The 22,814-nt window shown below is 34.9% G+C and overlaps 1 protein-coding gene and 1 long non-coding RNA gene across 2 annotated transcripts in view; both read right to left on the bottom strand.

The window, feature by feature from the left end:
- The window catches only part of LOC121409424 (relaxin receptor 2-like), a 48,159-nt gene that overhangs the window by 5,659 nt on the left and 19,686 nt on the right, over positions 1 to 22,814 (bottom strand). The window contains exons 7-11 of the mRNA XM_041601363.1: positions 21,868 to 21,939; positions 12,729 to 12,803; positions 11,289 to 11,360; positions 9,858 to 9,929; positions 8,604 to 8,675 (exon numbers count right to left, since the gene is read on the bottom strand). Of these exons, the coding sequence (XP_041457297.1) occupies positions 8,604 to 8,675; positions 9,858 to 9,929; positions 11,289 to 11,360; positions 12,729 to 12,803; positions 21,868 to 21,939 (363 nt within the window). The remainder of the gene's footprint in view (positions 1 to 8,603; positions 8,676 to 9,857; positions 9,930 to 11,288; positions 11,361 to 12,728; positions 12,804 to 21,867; positions 21,940 to 22,814) is intronic.
- On the bottom strand, positions 16,811 to 19,251 carry LOC121409436. Its single transcript, XR_005969148.1, has 4 exons — positions 18,975 to 19,251; positions 17,790 to 17,950; positions 17,389 to 17,479; positions 16,811 to 16,858 (listed from the first exon to the last, which is right to left on the bottom strand). It is a non-coding gene; the product is annotated as an uncharacterized LOC121409436 (long non-coding RNA).

Raw genomic sequence — 22,814 nt, 5'->3', positions numbered from 1 at the left:
GTCCACGATAGGCCCCATATAAAACTGACCGAACTTTTTTTTATATATACAATTATTTGTTATGATTTCTTGTCAATTCGAGGGTGCTGAATACGAATCTCAATGAGGCCACTCGTGCATTTTCCGCACATTGGCAAAATCCAATATGGCCGCCAAAATACGCAATTTACCCATGAAAATCATAAAAATGCCTGCAGATTGGCTATAAAATGTATGTAATTGTGCTGCAGGAGTGAAATACTCTCTGAAAAACGATTTTTTAGAAAAAAATATTTTCTTGATATTGAAAATGGCCGCCATAGACCGCTGTATTCAACATTATGTACAGTATGAATGGGGAAAAATAATTTTCACAATAGTGTGCACTTAATGCGAATAATTGTGATTTTTTTGTGAACTAATGGATGAAAACATGATTGCATAACGAAATGTATCATTTGTTATGTCACGTTTCATGATGTTTGTAATAAATGAAGCATTTTAGTATTCAAAGAGCCATCAAAAGCCCTGACAGTATTATGTATAATGTTAATGGGGACAAAAGAAAATCACAAGAGCGAATACTAAAATGCACATTAGTAAGATAAGCGAGTGGAATACTGGCTAAAACACAACTTTAACGAAATATGATATTTAAGATGCAATTTATGTGATAAATGCTGTATTTTGAAATTAAAAATGGCCGCCATAGGCCCATTATACACTATGTACAATGCGAGTGGAGAAAATAATTTTCACAAGAATAACAACATAAAATGCATGTAATTGTGATGTACGAGTAAAATATTGTCTGAAAACATGTTTTCTAGCATCATGCATAAGATAAATCATGTATTGTTAAATTTAAAATGGCCCCCATAGGCCCTAACAGTATTATCTACAATGTAAATGGGGACATGTAATTTTGTAAGAATTTGGATTTGCTTGACTATGAAATCCATATAATCCTTTTGTATGAGTGAAATATTATTTGAAAGCACGATTTTTATGAAATATATCATTTCTTCTGCCTTGTAAATGATAAATAGTGTATTTTGACATTTAAATTAGCCACTACAAGCCCTAACTAAATTATGTTGCATGCGTTTAGGGAAACTTATTTTCAGTGGGAATCATAAAATATGCATGTAATTGTGATGTACGAGTAAAAATATTGTCTTAAATATGATTTCTAAGTAATACATCACGTGTTGGTCAGGGAGGTAATAAATTATGTAATTTGAAATTCAAAATGGCTGCCATAGGCCCTAAAAGTATTATGCACATTGTAAATTGGTACACATAATTTTGACAAAATTTGGCTTTGTTCGTCTATACGTATTGCATATAATTGTGATGTAAGAGTGAAATATTGTCTGAGACCATGATTCCTAACGAGATATCATATCTGGTGTAATATAGGTGATAAATGCTGCATTCTGAAATTGAAAATGGCCGCCATAGGCCCTTACTGTATATGTACAATATGAATGAGGACAGAAAATTTTCACAAAAGGGCATATGGCGGCCATTTAGAATTTTGAAATATAACAATAATTACCTGAATTTTATATAATATATATTTCGTTAGTAATCATGTTTTCAGACAATCTTTTACTCATACACCACCATTTAGTCAAGCAAAGCGAAAAATCTGTTAAAATTATTTGTCCTCATTCACATTGTACATAATAATGTTAGGGCCTGTAGCAGCCATTTTGAATTTCAAAATACACTATCTATCACCTACCTTGCAGGAGAACTGATATATCTTGTTATAAATTATGCTTTGAGACAATGTTTTACTCATAGATCAGAATTACGTGCATTTATGGTGCTCACTCCTGTAAAAATTGATTTCCCAGTTCGCATTTTACATAATACAATCAATGTCTATGGCGGCCATTTTGAAAGTCAAAATACAGTATTAAACACAAACTTTAAACCTGAATGATATATTTCTTTACAAATTATGTTTATATACAGTATCCCATTTATTTATCACAAATTTCAGTGTTTACCCTTGCGATTTCTTCGGTCCTGTTTCTCATTGTACATAATACTTTGAGGACCTTTGGCGGCCATTTTGAATATCAAAATACAACATTTATCACATAGTTTACATGACACATTAAATAATATACCTTGTGAACAATGTTTTTAGTCATTATTCCACTCGTTTATCTTAATAATATGCATTTTAGTGCTCACTCTTGTGATTTTTTTGTCCCCTGCTTAATACATAATACCATTTGGGCCAGTGGCGGCTATTTGGATATAAAATACAACAGTTTTTTTAATACATGACACAATAAATGATGTATCTTGTTATTACCATTGATGATTTTCATACCTTGCTTTCCCCATAGATCACAATTACTTGCAGTTTAGGGATCATTTTGGTAAAAAATTAGTTTTCCCTATTCATATTGTACATAATAGTGTATACAGAGGTTTATGGCGGCCATTTTGAATATCAAGAAAATAATTTTTTTCAACAAAAAACAAAAAAATTATTTCAGAGAGTATTTCACTCCTGCAACACACATTACATACATTTATAACCAGACTGCTGGCAATTTTATGATTTTCATGGGTAAGAAACATATATTGGCGGCCATATTGGATTTTGCCAATTTGCGGAAAATGCTCAAAGTTACACAAGTGACATCATTCAGATTCGTAATCAGCATATGCACCCTCGAATTGAACAAAAAAAAAAATATGAAAATATTGTATACATGAAAAAACAAGGTTATGCCTCTTCTATCTTGGACTAATCAGTACCATACACATATAACATCTTGATATTTATTTCATAATTACTTTATACTTTGCGCTAAAAATCAATTGTTCAAATTTTGCATTTGACAAAAAATAAATAAGTGCTAATTTTCAATTGATAATTGCCGATGTGGAGGCGGGGGGGGGGGTGGAGGTGGGCGACCGCCCAATTTGTTTTTCAAGTAATGGAAATCATTAAAGAATTCCGTTTCCTTTGCTCCTCTATTATTTTTTCAACACTTTTTAAAATACAGGAATAGTGAGCTCACTTTCAATCTATCATGTTCGTTATCACTCTTTTTATTCCCCATCAATTCTGATTAATCAAGCGATATCACAGGAACCCGCCCTTCTGTTCCTGGGTACCAGTCAAATCATTCATTCCCCTTTGGCAGATGCGGATGAGCGACAGAGGGCGCCCCCTTCCCCTTGGCCGAATGTGTTACACAGTTTGTACCCCCTCGTGTGCCCCTCTTTTGTGGAAAAGAGAAAGTGCTTATTTTAGTCAAGAGCTTATCACATCCTATTACCTCATCCACATACATACCCTCATACACACCCACACACCCTCACACTAAAAAAACACACACATCCCCCCACACACATTTTACTACACAGCTCCCTCCATTTTAACATCAGGGATCCGCCGCTAAACTTCCGTGAAGTCAGTGCACCCTAACAATTCGCACTACATACTGTATTTGATTAGTAAAACGAATTTCTTCTTGCTTCTATTATCTCGAGATTTCAAGCCCCACAGCGTGGATGAAGAACATTGTGGGTATTCCAAGACAACCACTTCCATCTTCTCTAAAATATCAATTTTCTAATAAATTGTCTAAACCTTGCAACAACCAGTCTGATCATGGCATGTGTGGGTACCCGCTTTGTTCGACCATTGTATTTGTGAAGATCGTGATCAAACTAGCCTTACCAGAAGGTGAACCCACAACAAATGAAATTGAAGGCCAATTCGATTTCAATTGAAGCCTCAAGCAACAGATAGATTTGATGGATTTTTTGTGCCCCGAAAGATTGGAGACTCCACTAAGCGTTTCAAAACAAGCGAAACAGAATAGTAACGATTATCATTGTCCTTGCCCATTAATTGATTTAAGGGATGCGCCGGGCCGAAGATATTTATATCTCAATGAATAAAGTAAAATTCACACAGCCAAATGCTGAAAATTTGATCAAAATCTGATAACAATAACGAAGTTGTTTAATTTTAAAGATTTGCATTATTCCGGTAAAACAGTTTTAGGCACTCTTCATGAATATTCATTGGGTGGGCTGATGATATCATGTCCCCACTTGTTCTTTTGTATTTCATCATTTAAAATTAGTTTTATTCAAAAATCTTCGACCAAGAACTAAAACCCTTGGACTGACAACCAAATAAGGGCATCAGTTATTTCTTGCTGCAACTTACTCCACATTGCTGTTACTTAATCACATTCATGAAAAAATGAAAAAAAATTGGAAAGCGCGGATATGACATCATCAGCCACATAATGAATATTCATTAAGACATGCCTAGAACTGTTTCACCGGAATAATAATATCTTTAAATTTAGTAACTTTCTAATTGTTATCCGATTTTGATGAATTTTGCATTTTGCTTTGTTAATTTTACTCTTTTTTACAAATATCTTCAGAGTATCCCGTTAAGTCTATTCATTGCTCTAATCTTAGGCGGCGGAATGGGGGAAGTGTCCCCCTAAATTTTAGTGGGGGGACGTTCCCCCCTAAATTTTTTTTGTTGATACCCTTTTTTTTTTTTTGCTTGTCAATTTTTTTCCTGCGTCCCCCTAAATTCACGTGGCCCCCTGAAACGTGTGTTGTCCCCCCCTAAATTTAGGTTGAAGACCTTTTTTTTTTTTTTTTTTTTGCTTGTCAAAATTTTTGGGGCGCATGTCCTATTTTTTACATGTGTCCATCCAAAAATTTCAGGTGGACACCCCTAAATTCATTGGCTTCCGCCGCCAATGGCTCTAATCATTATATATATATATATATATATATATATATATATATATATATATATGTGTGTGTGTGTGTGTGTGTGAGGTGAGGGTGTGTGTGTATGTACATACATACATATCATTGCTAGCACAACATTGTTCATTGATGTAATTACCCTTTGGAACATAGCTATGCGAAGTCAATTACCATTATTATTATATTTATTATTGAAATTCACAATTAGTTTTGACATATCTTATTCATTATTCGATTTACTGGGTCCGTTTAAAATTTATCGATACTAAGTAAATGTGGGCGGAGGAGGAGAATGGTATTGTCATGTCCTTCCATCTTTTGCGGGAGAGAATTTTATTGTTAATATCTCATATGTGTTTGCTCGGAAAATGAACTTTACTGTCAAGCATTCGATGCCATTGACATCCTCGACACGCAATAATATGGTGAATATCATTTTTCATAGAGACCCTTCATTAAATAAAAAAAAACCCATCAATCTGATACGCAAGAATATCACCCTCCCTCCCTTGCGGTCTATTATCATCCGTGGTTTTCCAGGCGATTTATGTCTGATGAAATATTCATTTACTTTTATCATTCAGCCAGTTTAATCACAGCTCTGTAAGAGATATAAGATTTCATACCGAGTGCACTTGTTGTGGAAATTAAAAGGCAAGAGGTAGGCCTATAATCGCGTAGCGATGACGGTCAAAATAGGATAATTCAAAAACAGGGAGTCGACGAGTCGCAACACCTATACTGTTATTCAGGTTACTAAGTACCTTTTCGGATGACAGGGGGAAAAATAACGGAAAAGTACGAGTTTTCTTGGGGTCCTCAAAACGCGACACTTGACAATCTTTACAATCGATGGTATTTAGTTCACCTGTACACTTGATTGAACATAGTGTTAAATGTAACCAAACGTTGAAATGGTACCCACGATCAATCAACAAGCTTTTTGTTGCCGAGCCCGTATTTGTTTCCATAATGAAATCATAGTTAATTCGTATGGTAAACCCTGGCGTCTGTAGTGAAATCATGTGGAACGTATTTAGTCGTATTGTAAAGCTTCGATGCTCGTAGTGAAATCGCAACAGCCGTAGTCATTCGTACTGTGATGCTTTGGTTTCCACAGTGACATATACCGTAGTTGGTCGTATCATAAAGCTTGCCGGTGTCTACAGTGAAACCATTCGGACCGTACTCATTCGCATTATCAATGTTGTAAAGCTGCGGTGCTCGTAGTGAAATCATACGGAATGTAGTCATTCGTATTGTAAAGTTGCGGTGCTCGTAGGGAAATCATGCGGAATGTAGTCATTCGTATTGTAAAGCTGCGGTGCTCGTAGTGAAATCATACGGAATGTAGTCATTCGTATTGTAAAGCTGCGGTGGTCGTAGTGAAATCATACCGAATGTATTCATTCGCAGTGTAAAGTTTTTGTGTCCTTAGTGAAATCATACGGAATGTCGTCATCCAAATTGTAAAGTTTGTTTTCTGTATTGTAATCATACGGACCTTAGTCATTCGTACTGAACAGTTCATGTCCGTATTGAAACAATAAGGACAGTTGTCATTCCTAATGGTTTTCGTAATGATATAAAACTTTGCCCTCATTTAGAAATCGAGATCAGTCTGCTCTGGGGGACGTCTCTTCTTTAATCAAGTCGATTTAATGTGTCACCTAACAAGTGACGAGCATTAACTTGCGGAAAGGGAGCTTTATTTATAGCGGCGTTATGTGTGAAACAAAATAATGGAGGGTTGAAGTTTTAGGTACGATTACACAATTCCTGCCCCCCCCCCCCGAAATGCGTGATACACAATCAAATTGTATTTCTTTTTTTGTCTCAGCTAATTTTAATCAACCGTCTCCTCCTCCCCCTTCCTTTTTGTCAAAAGGTTATTCTTAAAAAGCCAGATTAATCATTACATTCAGAATACAGTGTAATGATTCCGGCTAGCCCACTTTCGTTAACTCGATATGTATTCTCAAAGGAAAAAAATCGAGTGAATAGTACACTCCTCGGAGGTAGAGAGAAAAAGAAGAGCAATTTTCACTTGTTGAGTGAGCTTATCCCGGATAATCATTACAAATGTACTCCAAATTGAGTGATTCTTGACATGACTACGAACGTGAAAGTTCACTCATTTTGTAGAAAGAAGTCAATTCAATTTATGGTGTTTTCTTGAGCGTGACTTTACCCAAGTTTTTCTTCCCTTAGCAGTCAAGACGTTTTAAATATTTCGAAGTAACTCAATATGGGAGGAAATTGAGCGGGCTTCTCATGGGGGCGCTTTTGCATTTTCTAAAGTGAATTTGAAGGATTTCGTACAGACTATTGATGAATTTTTTGAATATTTTCTGTAAAAAAGGTGCAATTTTCAAAATTTCTGGGAGGGGGATATACCTGCCCCCTCCCTGCGTTCGGCCATGTTCTTGAGGGTTGAGGAGGAGACGCTCCCTCAAACTCCTCACAAACGTACCAGTATTTAATCAAAGCGTAAAAACTTGCTGTGTGAGCTCGTTATCCCGACAAGGGATTAACCAAGTTAACTCGATTTTGAACCCGTATCTTTCACTTTGATAAGTGTGACCATGGACCTAGGTCCATGGCGTGACAGGTTATAACTAGCGGAGTGATTATCGTTGATCCACAATTTACGAAGGGATGAAATCTAATTTAGCCTTGTGTAAAACGGAAATATTAACTGCAACCGGTTCACCCAAACACGTATTTCATTATATCCACTCTCGCTTTTTTTTTACGTAAACATTTTTAATGATTTCTGGAATAAATACACGAGGTAAAAACTAATATGGCTGCCAATATAGTCCTGTAAAACTTTAAAACTTTAGCGCAAGACTGACCCCGCCCCCCGATCCAGCCAGGTAGGCCGAAAAATTACCAGAAATTCTGTCCGATAATGTGGACCGGAAATGGTCAGTATCGACCTTTTCCAGTTTGCTTGTGACCTTCGACAGAGTATGACCTTCAGCAAACACCTGGTTAAAACTGGCCCGCGATTTCGGCGAGTGTATTGGCTACACCACTAGGGCATGTACTCAAATATCGCAAATAAATAATAATAGAAAACAACAACGACAACAATAATAATTATGATAATGATAATAATAATATAATATCAAGATAATGATAAGAGTTCTAATAACAATCATAATATTGTTTGCAATAATCACAAGTACGCACTTTCATAGGAAATCATGACTTTAGGCGCTATACAGATACAATAAACAAAAAGAAATGTCATAATCATAAACGTATATATGAAAAATGTGATGACTTTTTAAGTATTTTTTCGAGAAAAGATATGAAAGTTTTATACATTTTGATATGGGCATCCTTGATTAATATGGGGTGGGGGGCGTTATGGCAGGTTCGAATCCCACTCGTTCCAATTGGTTCTGACTTATTTAATTTCATTACAGTTCGAGCATGCCATCTAAAACACATAGGAGTAATGTCGAAAAAAATGTTCACAAATGATAATTCTTCCTACTAAAGCCACTTTATTTACTATCTATTGTCTACGGCGGACTGCATCTGTATAAATAATGAGTCAGAAAGAAGGGGATCGAGGGTATTTGAATTCCAGTTCATCGTGACTTTGCCGTGAACCAGAATAGCTTGGTGGTTAAGTCACTGCCCAGAAAGCAGTAGATGGCAGGTTTGAATCCCACTGGTTCCAATTTTGTCTGACTTATAATTTTCATTACAGATCGAGCATGCGATCTTAAACACATAGAATTCCGAAAAAAAAATGTTTACAAATTATAATTTCTCCAATTAAAGCCTCTTTATCTACATGTACTAATGTTAAACATACTTACAGAACTTGAAGTTGATGAAGGTGATTAAATACTCCCAAAGGCAGATGCGATATCTCATTGTTAGACAAATCACTGGAAATAAAAATAAGAGACAGAAAGATGGGTGTTTGAAAGGAGAGATCAGGGATGGCCGGAATGAGAAATACGACCGGTTAACATTACCTCGTTAATTTTTGAGGAATATGGGGGAATAGTTAGAAACGCGGGGAAATAATACGAAATATACTTCTTGAACATTTTCAGGTACTGTTCAGGTGTTTCTCAAGCAAATTCTCTAGCATTTTCCTGGACCTCTATGTACATATCAAGTACTTCCCAGCGATTGTATGTTTTCCCAAGCAGTATTTCCCTCTTGGGCGGGAAATGCATTCATTTTGAAGAATACTTCATACCTGATGTAGCTCATCCAGAAGCTATACATGTACTGGAATGATGAAGAAAGTGAGCCACTGAAAGGAGTGTCGTGAAGTGCAGAAATGGTTTAAGTTCACTATGGGAAACTACGGAAACGAAATGCCTGTCATGGTGTATAACATACACAGCGCCCCGCTTCACAGGGCCATAAATATAAAGTGGGGCAAAGATAGATATAATTAGCATTTTCAAAGAAGATCAATAAGAATAGGGGAACTTTGAAAAGATAATGCAAATATATATGAATTGGGCACCATGAATGCATGTACGCATTTTAAAAACTTTGGTATTCTATTTTTTCTTCTCAAAAGAAAATTATAAACGCTTCAGGTCAAGTCATTTTTGTTTAACAGACGGAAATCCATATCTACTGTTATTTAAGGGAATCTGCGTTTCAAATATTTTACAGTTTATACTTCTGTTCCTACTACTGGGGTTGCCGTGGTCTAGTGGTCACGACTCTCGTCTCAAAATCAGAGGAAAGTGGGTACACATTGTGCTGCACTCAACCCAGGTGTGGTGAATGGGTGCCACTACACCGTAGGATATTCCTTGATCGCACCATGGACCTAAGTCCATGGGTGCCCCCACGCGCCTCTGGCAGGTGCAGCTACAGTCGGTAGAGTGCACCTTTGAATCGGCAACTTGATAATCGGCGCCTCGTTAATGCCAATATGAACCCCCCTTTTTTGGTTGCAAATGTGGATCTTATTTTGCATTGTAAAAATATAAAACAAACCGAAATACACACTAACAATTCAAGTGAATTGCACAATGAATTTGTGAAACCAATTACCGATATCACATGAATCAGATGAAATGATAAAAATAATCACTTACAGTTCCATTAGTGTTTCCTGGTACTTGAAGGCGTTCTCCTCTATTGAACTTATGCTGTTATTTTTCAGCACTCTGTAATGAATACCAAAATAATTAATGGTTCCTCCATTTTTCTAACCTTCTTCATTTCTTTCTTTCCTTTTTCACCTTGATTCTTCATTTCTATTTTCTTTCTTTCTTTTATTAAATCTTTTATTTTTCTTTCTTCCTTCCTTCTTTCCATCTCTTTACCTCTTTGGAATCACCCCTTATGATCTACATCCTTTTCCATTAAATACTGCTACCAACAAAATCCATAGTAGTAGTAGTAGTAGTAGTAGTAGTACTACTACTACTACTACTACTACTACTACTACTACTGCTGCTGCTGCTACTACTACTTCTTCTTCTTGTTGTTCTTCTTCCTTTTCTACTACTACAACTTCTCAAACAACAACTAGAACAACAACAACAACAACAACTACTACTACTACTACTACTACTACTACTACTACTACTACTACTACTACTACTACTACTACTACTACTACTACTACTACTATTACTTCTTCTTCTTCGTCTTCTTCTGCTTCTTTTTCTACTACTACTACTACTACTTCTACTACTACTACTACTACTACTACTACTACTACTACTACTACTACTACTACTACTACTACTACAACACTAACAAAAACAACATCAACTACTACTACTACTACTACTACTACTACTACTACTACTACTACTACTACTACTACTACTACTACTACTACTACTACTACTACTACCACCATCACCACCACAATTACAAATACTACTTACTACTACTACTACCACTACTACTACTACTACTACTACTACTACTACTACTACTACTATACTACTACAACTTCTACTACTGCTGCTACTGCTAAATCTACTCCTACGACATCACTAGTATTACTATCATTTTTTTCTTTTTCTATGGCGACGGATCCTTAAGGTAATTAAGTATCGCCTCTGTTTGCTTTTCGTTCTACACAAATTTGTGTTATATGAGGTAGCAATTTATTCACGAAAGATTACAATTCGCAAGCCAATTGTACCCTGACGTTCTAGTTGTAATCATTCGCTTGTGTTAATCATGCGTGTTTATTTCTAATTCTCTTAGGAGCACTCATCCTCATTTTCGAAGCGTGTCCCCCGGGCGTATCTTATTTCCCAACTTCCTATATATCTAGAATAATTAATCACTTGAAACAGTTCATTTTAAAGAATCCATTAAAACGGCCCCTATATGTTCACGAACCCCCTTTTAGTTATTTCATGTTCAAAGAGCACGCAATCTAGCGAACCGCTACGTTAGTGATTAGTTACACCAATTCTCCTGTCATCCCACCCAATAACCTCATTTCATTTCGAGACTAGTTTATATTCAAGACGAAGTTGCTTTTTTTTAAATGGACTTACAGAACTGTTAAAGATGTGTTTCCCGGAAATGAGTCCACTTTAATTGATTGGATGCCATTTCCTTCAAAGTCGCTGTGATAATAATTCAAAGAGACACACTTAGTATAATTTTCACGATTACATCCAGCCTTAAAGGACATGTCCACCCCCCAAAAAGTTGATTTGAATAAAAAGATAAAATTCAACAAGCATAACACTGAATCAAAATTGGATATGAAAGAAAATTATGACAGTTTTTAATTTTCGCTCAATTAAAAAAAAAGTTATATGCATCCCAGTCGGTGTGCAAATGAGACACACTTAGTATAATTTTCACGATTACATCCAGCCTTAAAGGACATGTCCACCCCCAAAAAAGTTGATTTGAATAAAAAGATAAAATCCAACAAGCATAACACTGAATCAAAGTTGGATATGAAAGAAAATTATGACAGTTTTTAATTTTCGCTCAATTAAAAAAAAAGTTATATGCATCCCAGTCGGTGTGCAAATGAGGGAACTGATGACATTACTCACTCAATTTTTCTTTTGTATTTTATTTTATTATATGAAATATCATAAATTTCTCCTCATTGTCTTGGAATGAAAGATTTATTTCTCCCAGAACATGTGGAAACACCACTGTTTGACAATATTTATGGTTCAGTCAAGTTGGCCCTTATTGTCAAATCTGTAAAAATGGTATAATGCAAACAATGAAAAAATAATAATGAGTGAGGGACATCATCCATTTTATCATTTTCATGTGACTAAATTCTGCATAATAACTATTTTGTGAAAAATACATCGAAGCGAAACTTTAAAATGTCATAACTGTCTTATTTTACATCCAATTTTGATGAAATTTTCAACAGTATGCTCTGTTGAGTATTGAATTTGTGTCTTATTAGTCAAGTGGATCTATATCACAAGACTACACTGCTGATAATATTTCATTGTGGATTATGAACCTGTGTATTTCAGGATTTAAGGTGGGTCTATTTAGCCCACTGGTTTATTTGCAACATCCAGTAAACAATTAGGTAAATAATGTAAATCAGATATCTGGATACATAGTATATTAGATAATAATATATCTCCATCCTCAATGATACATTAATGCTCATAATGATGATGATGATTGTGATCATAATGATAATTGTAATAATCTCAATAATAATGATAATAATAATGATAATAGTAATAATAAAAATAATAACAATGCGACTTATAAAGCGCCAATTACACTTTTTAGTGTACTCAAGGTGCACAAGAATAAAGAAGTAAATAAAAAGATTTGAAAAAGATATCTTTAAAGAGTGATACAAGCAGTTGGTGTCTTCATGAAGGCTCTTCTACAATTTGACGCGTGCCAAAGAAAAGAATCTTTCTGCCGTGTTTTTGAAACTTTCGTAACTTCACTTGCTGAAGTAAAAAAAAAAAACGACAAAGCAAACTTACATCCATGCAACGGAGAGTAAATCCCTGAGTGCAGTACCGTGGTTAAGATCTTTAATATTATTATGCCGAAGGTCCCTGGTATAGATATAAAAAAATATATATGAAAAAAGAAGATACAAAATTTATAAACAAGAAAAGGTAGGTATTCTAAGGATCAGCCTCAACTGGAAGTAAATATGAACACTAGCACATCAATTATGTGGTGCTCATCCGGCCTCTTGCACCGAAATTTAACACAATTTTTAATTTTAGCCCAGTTGACACTGAAGTGAATTATATTGGTGACATATATTGAGGAAATAGAATTGAAATCGATGAAGAATAACAGGGAAAAAGCGAAATTTGTGATTTATTAATAAATTTCGTATGAATTAGCATAAATAATTTTCTTGTCAAAATTACTAAATTCTATGTAACTCTCAGTTGGAACAAAAAAAAATCAAAATCGGTCTACAAATGAAAAGAATCATTTTTTGTGAGTTTTGAAAAATATGCATAAATTAGGATATTTAATGAGTTTCTAAATTCTGTGTCTGTATTGTATTCTCACCTAGAGATATCATATAAAGCAAACTGAATTTAAATTGATCAACAAATGAAGGAGAAAAACATTTTTTTTGTGATTTATGAATAAATTTCGCCTAAATTAGCATAAATAATGTTCTAGTCAAAATTTTAGAATTCTGTGTGGAAGTTTGGTAAACCTAACGAAGCTCTACCACATGGATGAAACATATATCAAAATTGGTCAGGAAATAACGAAGAAGCATTTTTTCGGGATTATGATTAAATTTCGCATAAATTAGCGTAAATAATTTTCTAATCGAAATTTCAGAATTCCGTGTAGAAGTTTGGTGAACCTTACGAAGCTCTACCAGATGGAAGCAAAAATCAAAATCGGTCAACTAGTAAAGAAGGAGAAGCATTTTTGTGAATTTTGAAAAATGTGCATGAATTAGGAAATCTAATGAGTTTCAAAATTCTGTGTAGACGTTTTAAAACCCATACTGAGTGCTGTCATATAAAGCAAACAGAATTGAAATCGGATTTGAAATGACGAAGAAGCATTTTGAAATTGTGGGCTGAAGACATGGACGACGGACGCCACGGTATTAGCTCATCTGGCCCTTCAGGCCGGATTAGTTAAAAATTCCAAGAGAAGGACAAGAGTAAAAAAAGGGAAAATGAACGAGGTGTATAAAAAGAAATGTAGTGAAATCTTAACATAATTTTTACAGAATAAGTAATTCAGTAATCAGCCATCTTCGGGAATCATGGAAATTTGAAATATAACACAGTGGCTTTCTTGGTCAGGTAATGGCAAAGCTCTATTTCTTCCACGTGAATTTACACTTCTTGGCTTACACTGAAAACCAAAATTGGTCGCCAGACTAGCTTAAAGTTAGTCCAAATGGTGCCCACCTGGACTAACTTTAAGTTAGTCTGCTGGACTAGCATGATGGACTAGTTTTGCTTAGTCCTTCTTGCATGACTAGCCTTTCATCAGTCGGCTGACTAGCATGTTCCTAGTCAAGTGACCAGTTTAACGTTAGTCATGCAAGCCCAACTAGTTTGATGCTAGTCCAGCGACTAGTTATTGGTTAGTCCAGCGAGCTGGACTAACATATAACTAGTCGCTGGACTAGTTATTGACTAGTTTTAAGTTGGTCCAAATGGTGCCCACTTGGACTAACTTCAAGTTAGTCTTGCTGCTGGACTAACCTGATGTTAGTCCATCAAGCTGGACTAGTTTGCTGAACTAGCATGTTTTGGTACGTCAAGCTGGACTAGGTTGCATTACTAACATGAAGGACTAACTTGACGGACTAGCCATCATGGCCATGAAATGATCCAGAAAACCTAGCCGCGCCTTCAGACGTTCCCACCACGTTGCTAGACATCGCTAAATTACGAATGAAAATATTTTCGAGGAACAAAATATGAAATCAAGAAAATTTGTAAATTCATTTACAGTAACAATACAGTTTTATTATCCAAATATCATATATTTCCAAGACATGAAAAGTAATATCACATCATCAAAGTAATGGCATCCAGATGGGCTAGAGCATATATCAAATTTTAGACAAATTATTCCTCACTATTAAAATAGAAAAAATACCTCCTTGACAGTATTCATTAATAAATGCATTCTTTACAATAAAATGTTTTGAATTTGTTATTTGTTCACAAGAAAATAATATCAACCTTATTTCATCTGACTGCTAATGAAATTAAACTTCCAAACATATATGCAAAATCTATAACATATTTTCTTTTCTAAATGAAGATGTTCCTTCTAGATTTAAACAGAACGTTATTTTAGGAAGTGCAGTTTAATGCGCACTTCATACTACGATTATTTGACGATTTGTTTTTCTTTTAACAAGGTTATGTAAACTATCATATTCAAATTCTTTCTTTCAATTTATATAATGAGATAAAAAAATCTTTTCAAAATATATTACAAAAGAAAGTAATAGAAAATGTACATATTTTAGAATAAATCGTAGATTAAAAAAAACCGGTAAAACAAGTAACAGAGGAAAGAAACGAATAAAGCATTATATACTAAATATTCAAAATCAATACACTGAGCATAGTTTGCATGTACATTCCAGAGGAATCCCCACTCTAGACAGGCCTGAACTTGAAAACATTAGAAAAGCGTTAAAAATATTGCATATTTATATACACTAAATACAATCATGGCAGAAAAAAGTAAATCAAAATGAATTCGCATAAAAAATCAAAGAAAATTATCAAAATTGTAATTATAATCATTAATTAGATTTCCTTCTCGATACAGGGAATACATGTATATTTTGTTGAAAACAATATGGCAATAGGTGAATGTAGGTTGATATTCAATTGAAGGACTTCAAATATAAAAATATACATTTGACAACTTCATTATTTCTGGAAGTATATTTGCTTACTTTTGTTCGATGTAGAGTTTTGTGCATTGCAGTATCAGTATATGTTATTATGATCCTCATGAAAATATAAAAACAATAATTTTGATACAAATTCAAGGTATATAGGGAAAAATTTGGGTTTGTACTCGAGTGACAGAATGATGAAAAAATCCATAATACAAATAGTCAGATAAATTCCTTTGTGAAAAGGGTGATATGTAGATAATACAAATTAGAGAATTTGGTATGCACGAACTGTTTCTGTCCAAATAAATCCTAATGCATTATGAAAGAACTAAATATTTTGCTCTGTAATGTCATAACACAAACATTTGCATTTGTTGATTATACAAAAAGAAACTTTTTCAAACTTAGTCATATGTATACCCAGAACATCCAATAATATACTTGGCATCTGATTAAGAAAGCACTATTTAGATTGAAATTGTGAAAACCAACATTTTATAATATACAGATTTAAGATAATTCTGATATTGTTATGGAACAAACCTTAACCAAAGTTATTAGGACACTGGAGTGTTGATTATACTAGATTTCAGCAATAAAGAATTAACACAGATAGATAAAGAAGCTTAATTATCTTAACTCACTGCATGTTTGATTTTTTAAAATGTAAATATGGCCGTGTATGGAATGTTGTCTTCATCCTGAATATCTAATAAGATCTTTTGAATAAATATGAGTCTTACTAGGCAAGTGGGATATTGAAAATAGAAGATATAAAACGAAGAGATCGACATCGTGTCCTCTGACAGAAGGTCGAGTGATGTAGTGATGGCATAGGCGGCGGAAGCGGGGGGGACGGGGGGGACGTGTCCCCCCCTAAATTTTAGGTGGGGGGGACGGTCCCCCCCTAAATTTTGTTTTCATAACCTTTTTTTTTTTTTTTTTTTTTTTTTTTTTTTTGCTTGTCAATTTTTTTCCTGCGTCCCCCCCTAAATTCACGTGGACCCCCTTGACACGTGTGTTGTCCCCCCCCCTAAAATTAAGGTTGATGACCTTTTTTTTTTTTTTTTTTTTTTTTTTTTTTTTTTTTTTTGCTTCTCAAAAATTGGTGGGGCGCTTGTCCTTATTTTTTACATGTGTCCATCCCAAAATTTCAGGTGGACACCCCCTAAATTTATTGGCTTCCGCCGCCAATGAGTGATGGTGAGGATTGTGTTCCGTGTCCGTCTGGATGTGTACGGGATTCTGTGACATTCCAGATAAATAATAAAACAGAAGATGGAAATGACAATTAGAGTGATAGAAACAATTGGAGAATCAGGAGGATGAAATGAATATTATTCAAAGTTAGCAGCAAGTGCTGGCGAGGAAGCCACCACTATACGAAAATCATAGTAATGGTATATAAATGTATTTTTTGTTATAAAAAATCATAATTGTCATAGAATTGCCTTTAAAAGATGGCCCCTGTATCTTACGTCATAATTACATGGACCATGAATAGTTTTCATACAATCTGATACTTGTGGAGAAATCCCCTTAAAACAATTGCCTCATAGCTATTTCATTATAAACATACCAAATCCTAAAGACTAATGTGACTAATGTTTACATAAGAGTGTATTTATTTAAAATGGAAGAGAGCATGGGAGTTAGATGTTAAATGAGGAAGGGACTTTATCAGAAATTTCACAATATTTCATGTTTGTTAAATCATATCAATATTAAGCAAATGTGAAGGAAAGCAAAAAATTACACATTGAAATTTAACTAACCTCAGTTCTGGTGACACAAAGAGATCATTAAACTTTCCCTGAAGAAGTCATGTTGTTACCAAGGATGGGCCTACTGCTTTCGTCATTGCTTCTAGAATGTTTAAATGAAAAAGGAGAACAGATGTTCAATTATTATATTCACTTCATCTCTCTTTATCAATCGATGCAGAATATGTCAGGTACAATAAACAATAAAAACAGCTCATGACATGCAGCTCCTTTACACAATTAAGACCAACAGTGAAACATTGTTTTGTACAGTATCATCAATGGTATAATGATAATGGTCAACTTGTCAGTAATTAATCGTTTATAATGTTTATTTTTTATTATTCTGCCTATATTCTTTTAAAATGTAAATCGTTTGAAAGCAGCAGATAAGCATAGAAGCACTTCCTCACCTTCTCTTTCTTCCTGACCTCTATCGTCTATAGTCACAAATGATTGGTATGCTTCTTCTTGCCATTCCTAAATTTAATCGATGAGTTATAGAAGATTTCAGCGGACCCATTTTCAATGATCGGCATATACCATATTTCTTTATTCTGTAGACGACCCATATCTGTAGATGTGTAAAAAAAATTTATCATCATCGTTTTATTATAGAATCAGTGCGTCTTATTGGGTTGTTTTTTTATGTGATAAACAATATGATTAATTAGCTCCTGCAGTTCGCCATCGTCATTAGCAACATATAAACATTAATTTTGTGCTTGGGATCTTTTAAATTCGTGGGTTATGTAAAAAGGGATGAACCTATCGATTTTCATCTACTTGCATCAGTTCATTTATAAAAGCCACTTCTTCTTGAACATTAGCCTAATAATGGACATAGTTTATTCTCAACACTGCCTACAGTATAGGCTCCAATTTTAATTGTTTTTAGTGAGATTCTGAATAAAGAATTTTTCTTGTTAAGATTTCTTTCCAAATTCATAGTGGTACAAGTATTAAAGTATCAAAATCAATACAATCGAACTGACAATGGGGGAATTCAACGTGTAAAACATTCCATTTAAAGACTGCTTTACAAATACAAAGATCCACCTATAATGGAAAATTATTATAAAAATTATATAAGCCTACTTAATATTCCAGAAATCACAAATAAAATATAAAAACATTTATACTACTGAACAGTTATAATTATTCTCACAATTACATATCTAATCTTACAAAATTAAGAAAGAAACACAAAGAATTTCCTTTCCTACATGTAGAAAACACAACAATCTCAAATAACTTGGGCTAAGTATGTATGACATAATTTTGAATTTCCTTCAAAAAAGATGCATTCCTGATACTAAAGTTAATTTCAAAGGTTCCACAAATCGATTTAACGCCTATTTAATAGTGCAGAGTCAAAAAATATAACCGAAAACACCCAGCCGAAGTTATCTGCACTATGATGTACTCTCCTAAGAATACGAAAATTCTCACATTCCTCTAACACACTTCACTTATATTGGAAACTGGGCAGTGACTTTCTGTGCCTAATATGCTCTTCGTCCTCTCCCAGATTTGTCTCTTTAGGATCATGCATGATATCGATTTTAATCTTTAAAAAGGAGGAAAATCGTACTTACTTTGAATTTTTCGATATGGTTCGACTGATTCTTGAAAACAGGCAAAAGATACAGGCTTTCAGTAGAATAACTTCAGACTTGCTTCCCTGATCGTATCACACAGCGAAATGATGACCCAAATGATGCATTGTTTGTGAAAGCGTTAATTTGAGCGGGCAATTTCCAACTGAATCAAAAGCTGGCTTAGGATTGGTCTTTGTATCCAAATAAGCAACTTCTTTGTAGTGCTCAGTGCTACTGCATGTTGACACTAATGCATGTGTTTGCTTTTCGGGTAATTCAATGCACAGGCTCAGATTCCAGTTAGGCCTACCTGTTAACACTGATTGTGGGACATGGGTTAAATATGCCTATAGGCAACATCTTGACAGAATCAGAACATTAATTGCATGTTGCTCATCTTTCATCCAATCTTTTTGTTTTGGCTTTCATGCACTTCATGATAATCATTGATATTTTAGAACTTTTTGCATTATTCAACAGATGTCTTGCTCCGTGTCATACTTTGCGCTGCAGGTTTTTCAGTATAACCATGATAATTATTTATTCTGTGAAAGTGCTAAAAATACCTAATCTTTTCTAATAACTATATGATTTAGGCGTACTAATCTTAATGCAGGAATAACAATAGAGGACAATGGTATATCCAAGAGCTTTCTTCATTTTCGTGGTGAAGCCAAACATACTTTAGTTTAAAAAAAGAATTGTAAAAGCTATCTTATTATCAGCATCTGACATGAATTGCCTCAAATTCGACAAGCCAGGCTGAAAAACTTTTTAGCTATTAAGACAAGCAGGAAACCTTGCATGACAACATATTTCGATTACAAGATTGAAACTATGCATGCTTGACAAACTCAAAGCTAGTCTGTCTAGATTGACAAGTCATAAACTAGTCCGCCCTGCTTGACAAGCCCGAAGCTAGTCAGTCTGGCTTGACAAGCTACAAGCTAGTCCGTCCTGTCTGACAAGCTAAATGCTAGTCTGTCTCGAATGACAAGCCTTAAACTCGTCAGTCCTGCTTGACAAGCCAGAAGCTAGTCAATCTGGCTTGACAAGTTACACGCTAGTTCGTCCTGTCTGACAAGCTAAAAGCTAGTCTGTCTCGATTGACAAGCGATAAACTAGTCCGTCCTGCTTGACAAGCCAAGAGTTAGTCCGTCTCTAAACTAGTCCAGCACCGAAAAGGACATTAGTCGAGCAATTTCGACTAACTTCAAGCTAGTCCAGCAGGCCGAAAGCTTGTCTTAGAGGCTGGACTAGTTTCAAATTCGGGGTTTTCCTAGTCCAGCAGCCTCGACTAACATGCCAGACTAGTAAAAGCCTAGTCGAGCCTCCGCTGGACTAGTTTAGGTTTTCAGTGTATAGTGATCACTCGACGGATTTATCGAGTTCACCAAACGCCCCCATGTATGGCATTTTGTTTTTCGTTCAGTATAATTATATTCTCTATTTACCATGCCTATTTTTATCTATGTTTCAAGAGTTCCCATTCATTTGTCCGACTTCTATTTTGTGAAAAGATCATGGCAGCCTACTGTCAAATATTGATATGAATACCTATGGGAGCTGATTGTGAAGAAAAGAAGATTCAGATCAAGAGAGAGGTGTTTCATTGCATAATTTAAAGGACTATTAGCGAAGATCAAGAATCTATGTCTTCTACAGAATTATGTAGGCAAACACTTACGAAAGCACGCCCACGCTTGTTATTTTTGTTTATAACGAACACCTTGTGGGAAGGAATTACATCATTCAAGATTCTCATCCGCTGATAATTCTATCTCTTTATCGCATTTTGACACGGAAAATGACATGATTTTTGTGGTTATCCGCTCGAAACATGAACTAACATTGTGTATTAATGAATGTCTGTATATACTAAATTTTCCTTTCAATTTAGCCCAGAACAGCTAATTTTTTCTTGCGTATGTGCATCCAATTATTTTCGACCAACTCCATATCTACTAAGGATGATGTGAGGGTTGTTTTAGCATCCGGGTATATCATAAAAAGGCATTCTTTACATAATTAACAGAAATATGGGTTCAAGCAATCTCAAACCTACGATGTGCAGCTATTGGGCACGATAACGGGTTTAGAGCGGTTACACTTCGTAATTCCGAAAGTTCTTTACTCCGAAGGTTCGTAATTCCGAAACACGTAAATTGCCTATACCTCGATGTTCGTTAATCCCAAAACGTAAAAGGGTTCGTTAATCCGAACATTTGTGGCGTTATTCCAAAGGTTCGATAATCTGAAAACGAAGTAAGGTTCGATGTTCCGAAGGTTCGTTAATCCGAAAACGAAATAAGGTTCGTTAATCATTTAGTTTTCGGACTAACGAACCTCATTTCGTTTTCGGACTAACGAACCTTCGGAATAACGAAGCTTCGGAACTACGAATGTATGCGGTTTAGAGTAATCTACAAGACAAACATAAACACCGAAGCAACATTTCTACACCCAAATTTGGTCATATCACCCATTGTAGGGCCAAAATTAATATATCTCTACTCCTGTCTCCACAGCAAATTCGGTATTTTTACATCTTTATACATCACTCGATTAATATCACTATGCACAGCATCACCCCTTCACTTGGCATGCAAGAAACTTAAAGTGCCATTCGCTTCGTTCACATCAGAAATTCCACCTGCCAATGTCTCCAAATTATTTCCTGCCCCATAATAGTGCCCTCTCCGTAAGGAAGGCATGCAGCATTAAAGATCAAACCACTTAAAAAGTGGATGACTCCGTGCATATGAAATAAATAACATTTCACTTGTTTACAGGAAAGTTGGAGGAAAACAAAAAAGATATTTTTGTCCAGGGACACAGATGAATATAACGTAATTGTAAAACAACCCATGAACTTAAAAAGTACACTCACAGCCAGTATAGTCGCTCTAATCCAGTGAAAATTCCCGGTAGGAGACTCGTTAATTTATTTCCATTTAGAAATCTAGACGGGATAGGTGAAAAGAGATTTTTTTATTTTTTTCAAATCAAATTCATACAATACAATTCACAGGTAACACATTTTGAAAATTATTTGAACCAGTTACACACTAAGAAACGTTGCTTAAAGTTGTATATAACACTGGTTATTAACAGCGTTGTAGGAAAAAAAAACATGTTTTTACTGTGCACATGAACCAATTATACAAATAATGGAAACATAATGCACACTAAGAAATAAAGGTTCAAAATTGAACCCCGAAATGTTGATGCAAAATCAGCAGCCTATGGGTTCAAAAATTGAACCCTTGATTTGGGGTTCAAAAATTGAACCATTTTTGCATACTGCGGGTTTAAAACTGCACCTTAAATTTTAAATTGAACCCCTAGGGGTGCAGTTTTGAACCCAGAGGGTGCAAAAATGAAACCCAACCGCAGGGTTCAATTTTTGAACCCCAAATCAGGGGTTCAATTTTTGAACCCATAGGGTGCTGATTTTGCATCAACCTTTCGGGGTTCAATTTTGAATCTTTATTTCTTAGTGTGTGAGATAGCTTGTAGATGGACATTTGCAAATGATTGTAAAGTTGCTTTAACAAAAATATTTCAGCATTCGTTTGTTACACATAGAAGAATCTTTCAAGGACTGATTTTGAAAGTTTTATTTTTGGTGTGAGAAATAACCTTTCTTTTTTCGAAGAGAGCATATTTTAATGTTGTCTATGTCACCTATGTTGAAAATGCTCACACCATAAAAAATGATTTCAAAAACACTGTTTTTGACCCTGGACTGTGGAGAGTATGTTGCCCAGGTCTGGTTAAAATTTGGGCATTTTTGCCCAACTGTTTTAAGAGTGTATGCAATCTAGGAAAACAATT

The sequence above is a fragment of the Lytechinus variegatus genome, chromosome 1 (genome assembly GCF_018143015.1).
Source record: "Lytechinus variegatus isolate NC3 chromosome 1, Lvar_3.0, whole genome shotgun sequence".
Taxonomy (NCBI): domain Eukaryota; kingdom Metazoa; phylum Echinodermata; class Echinoidea; order Temnopleuroida; family Toxopneustidae; genus Lytechinus; species Lytechinus variegatus.
This window is presented reverse-complemented; position numbering and strand designations above follow the sequence as displayed.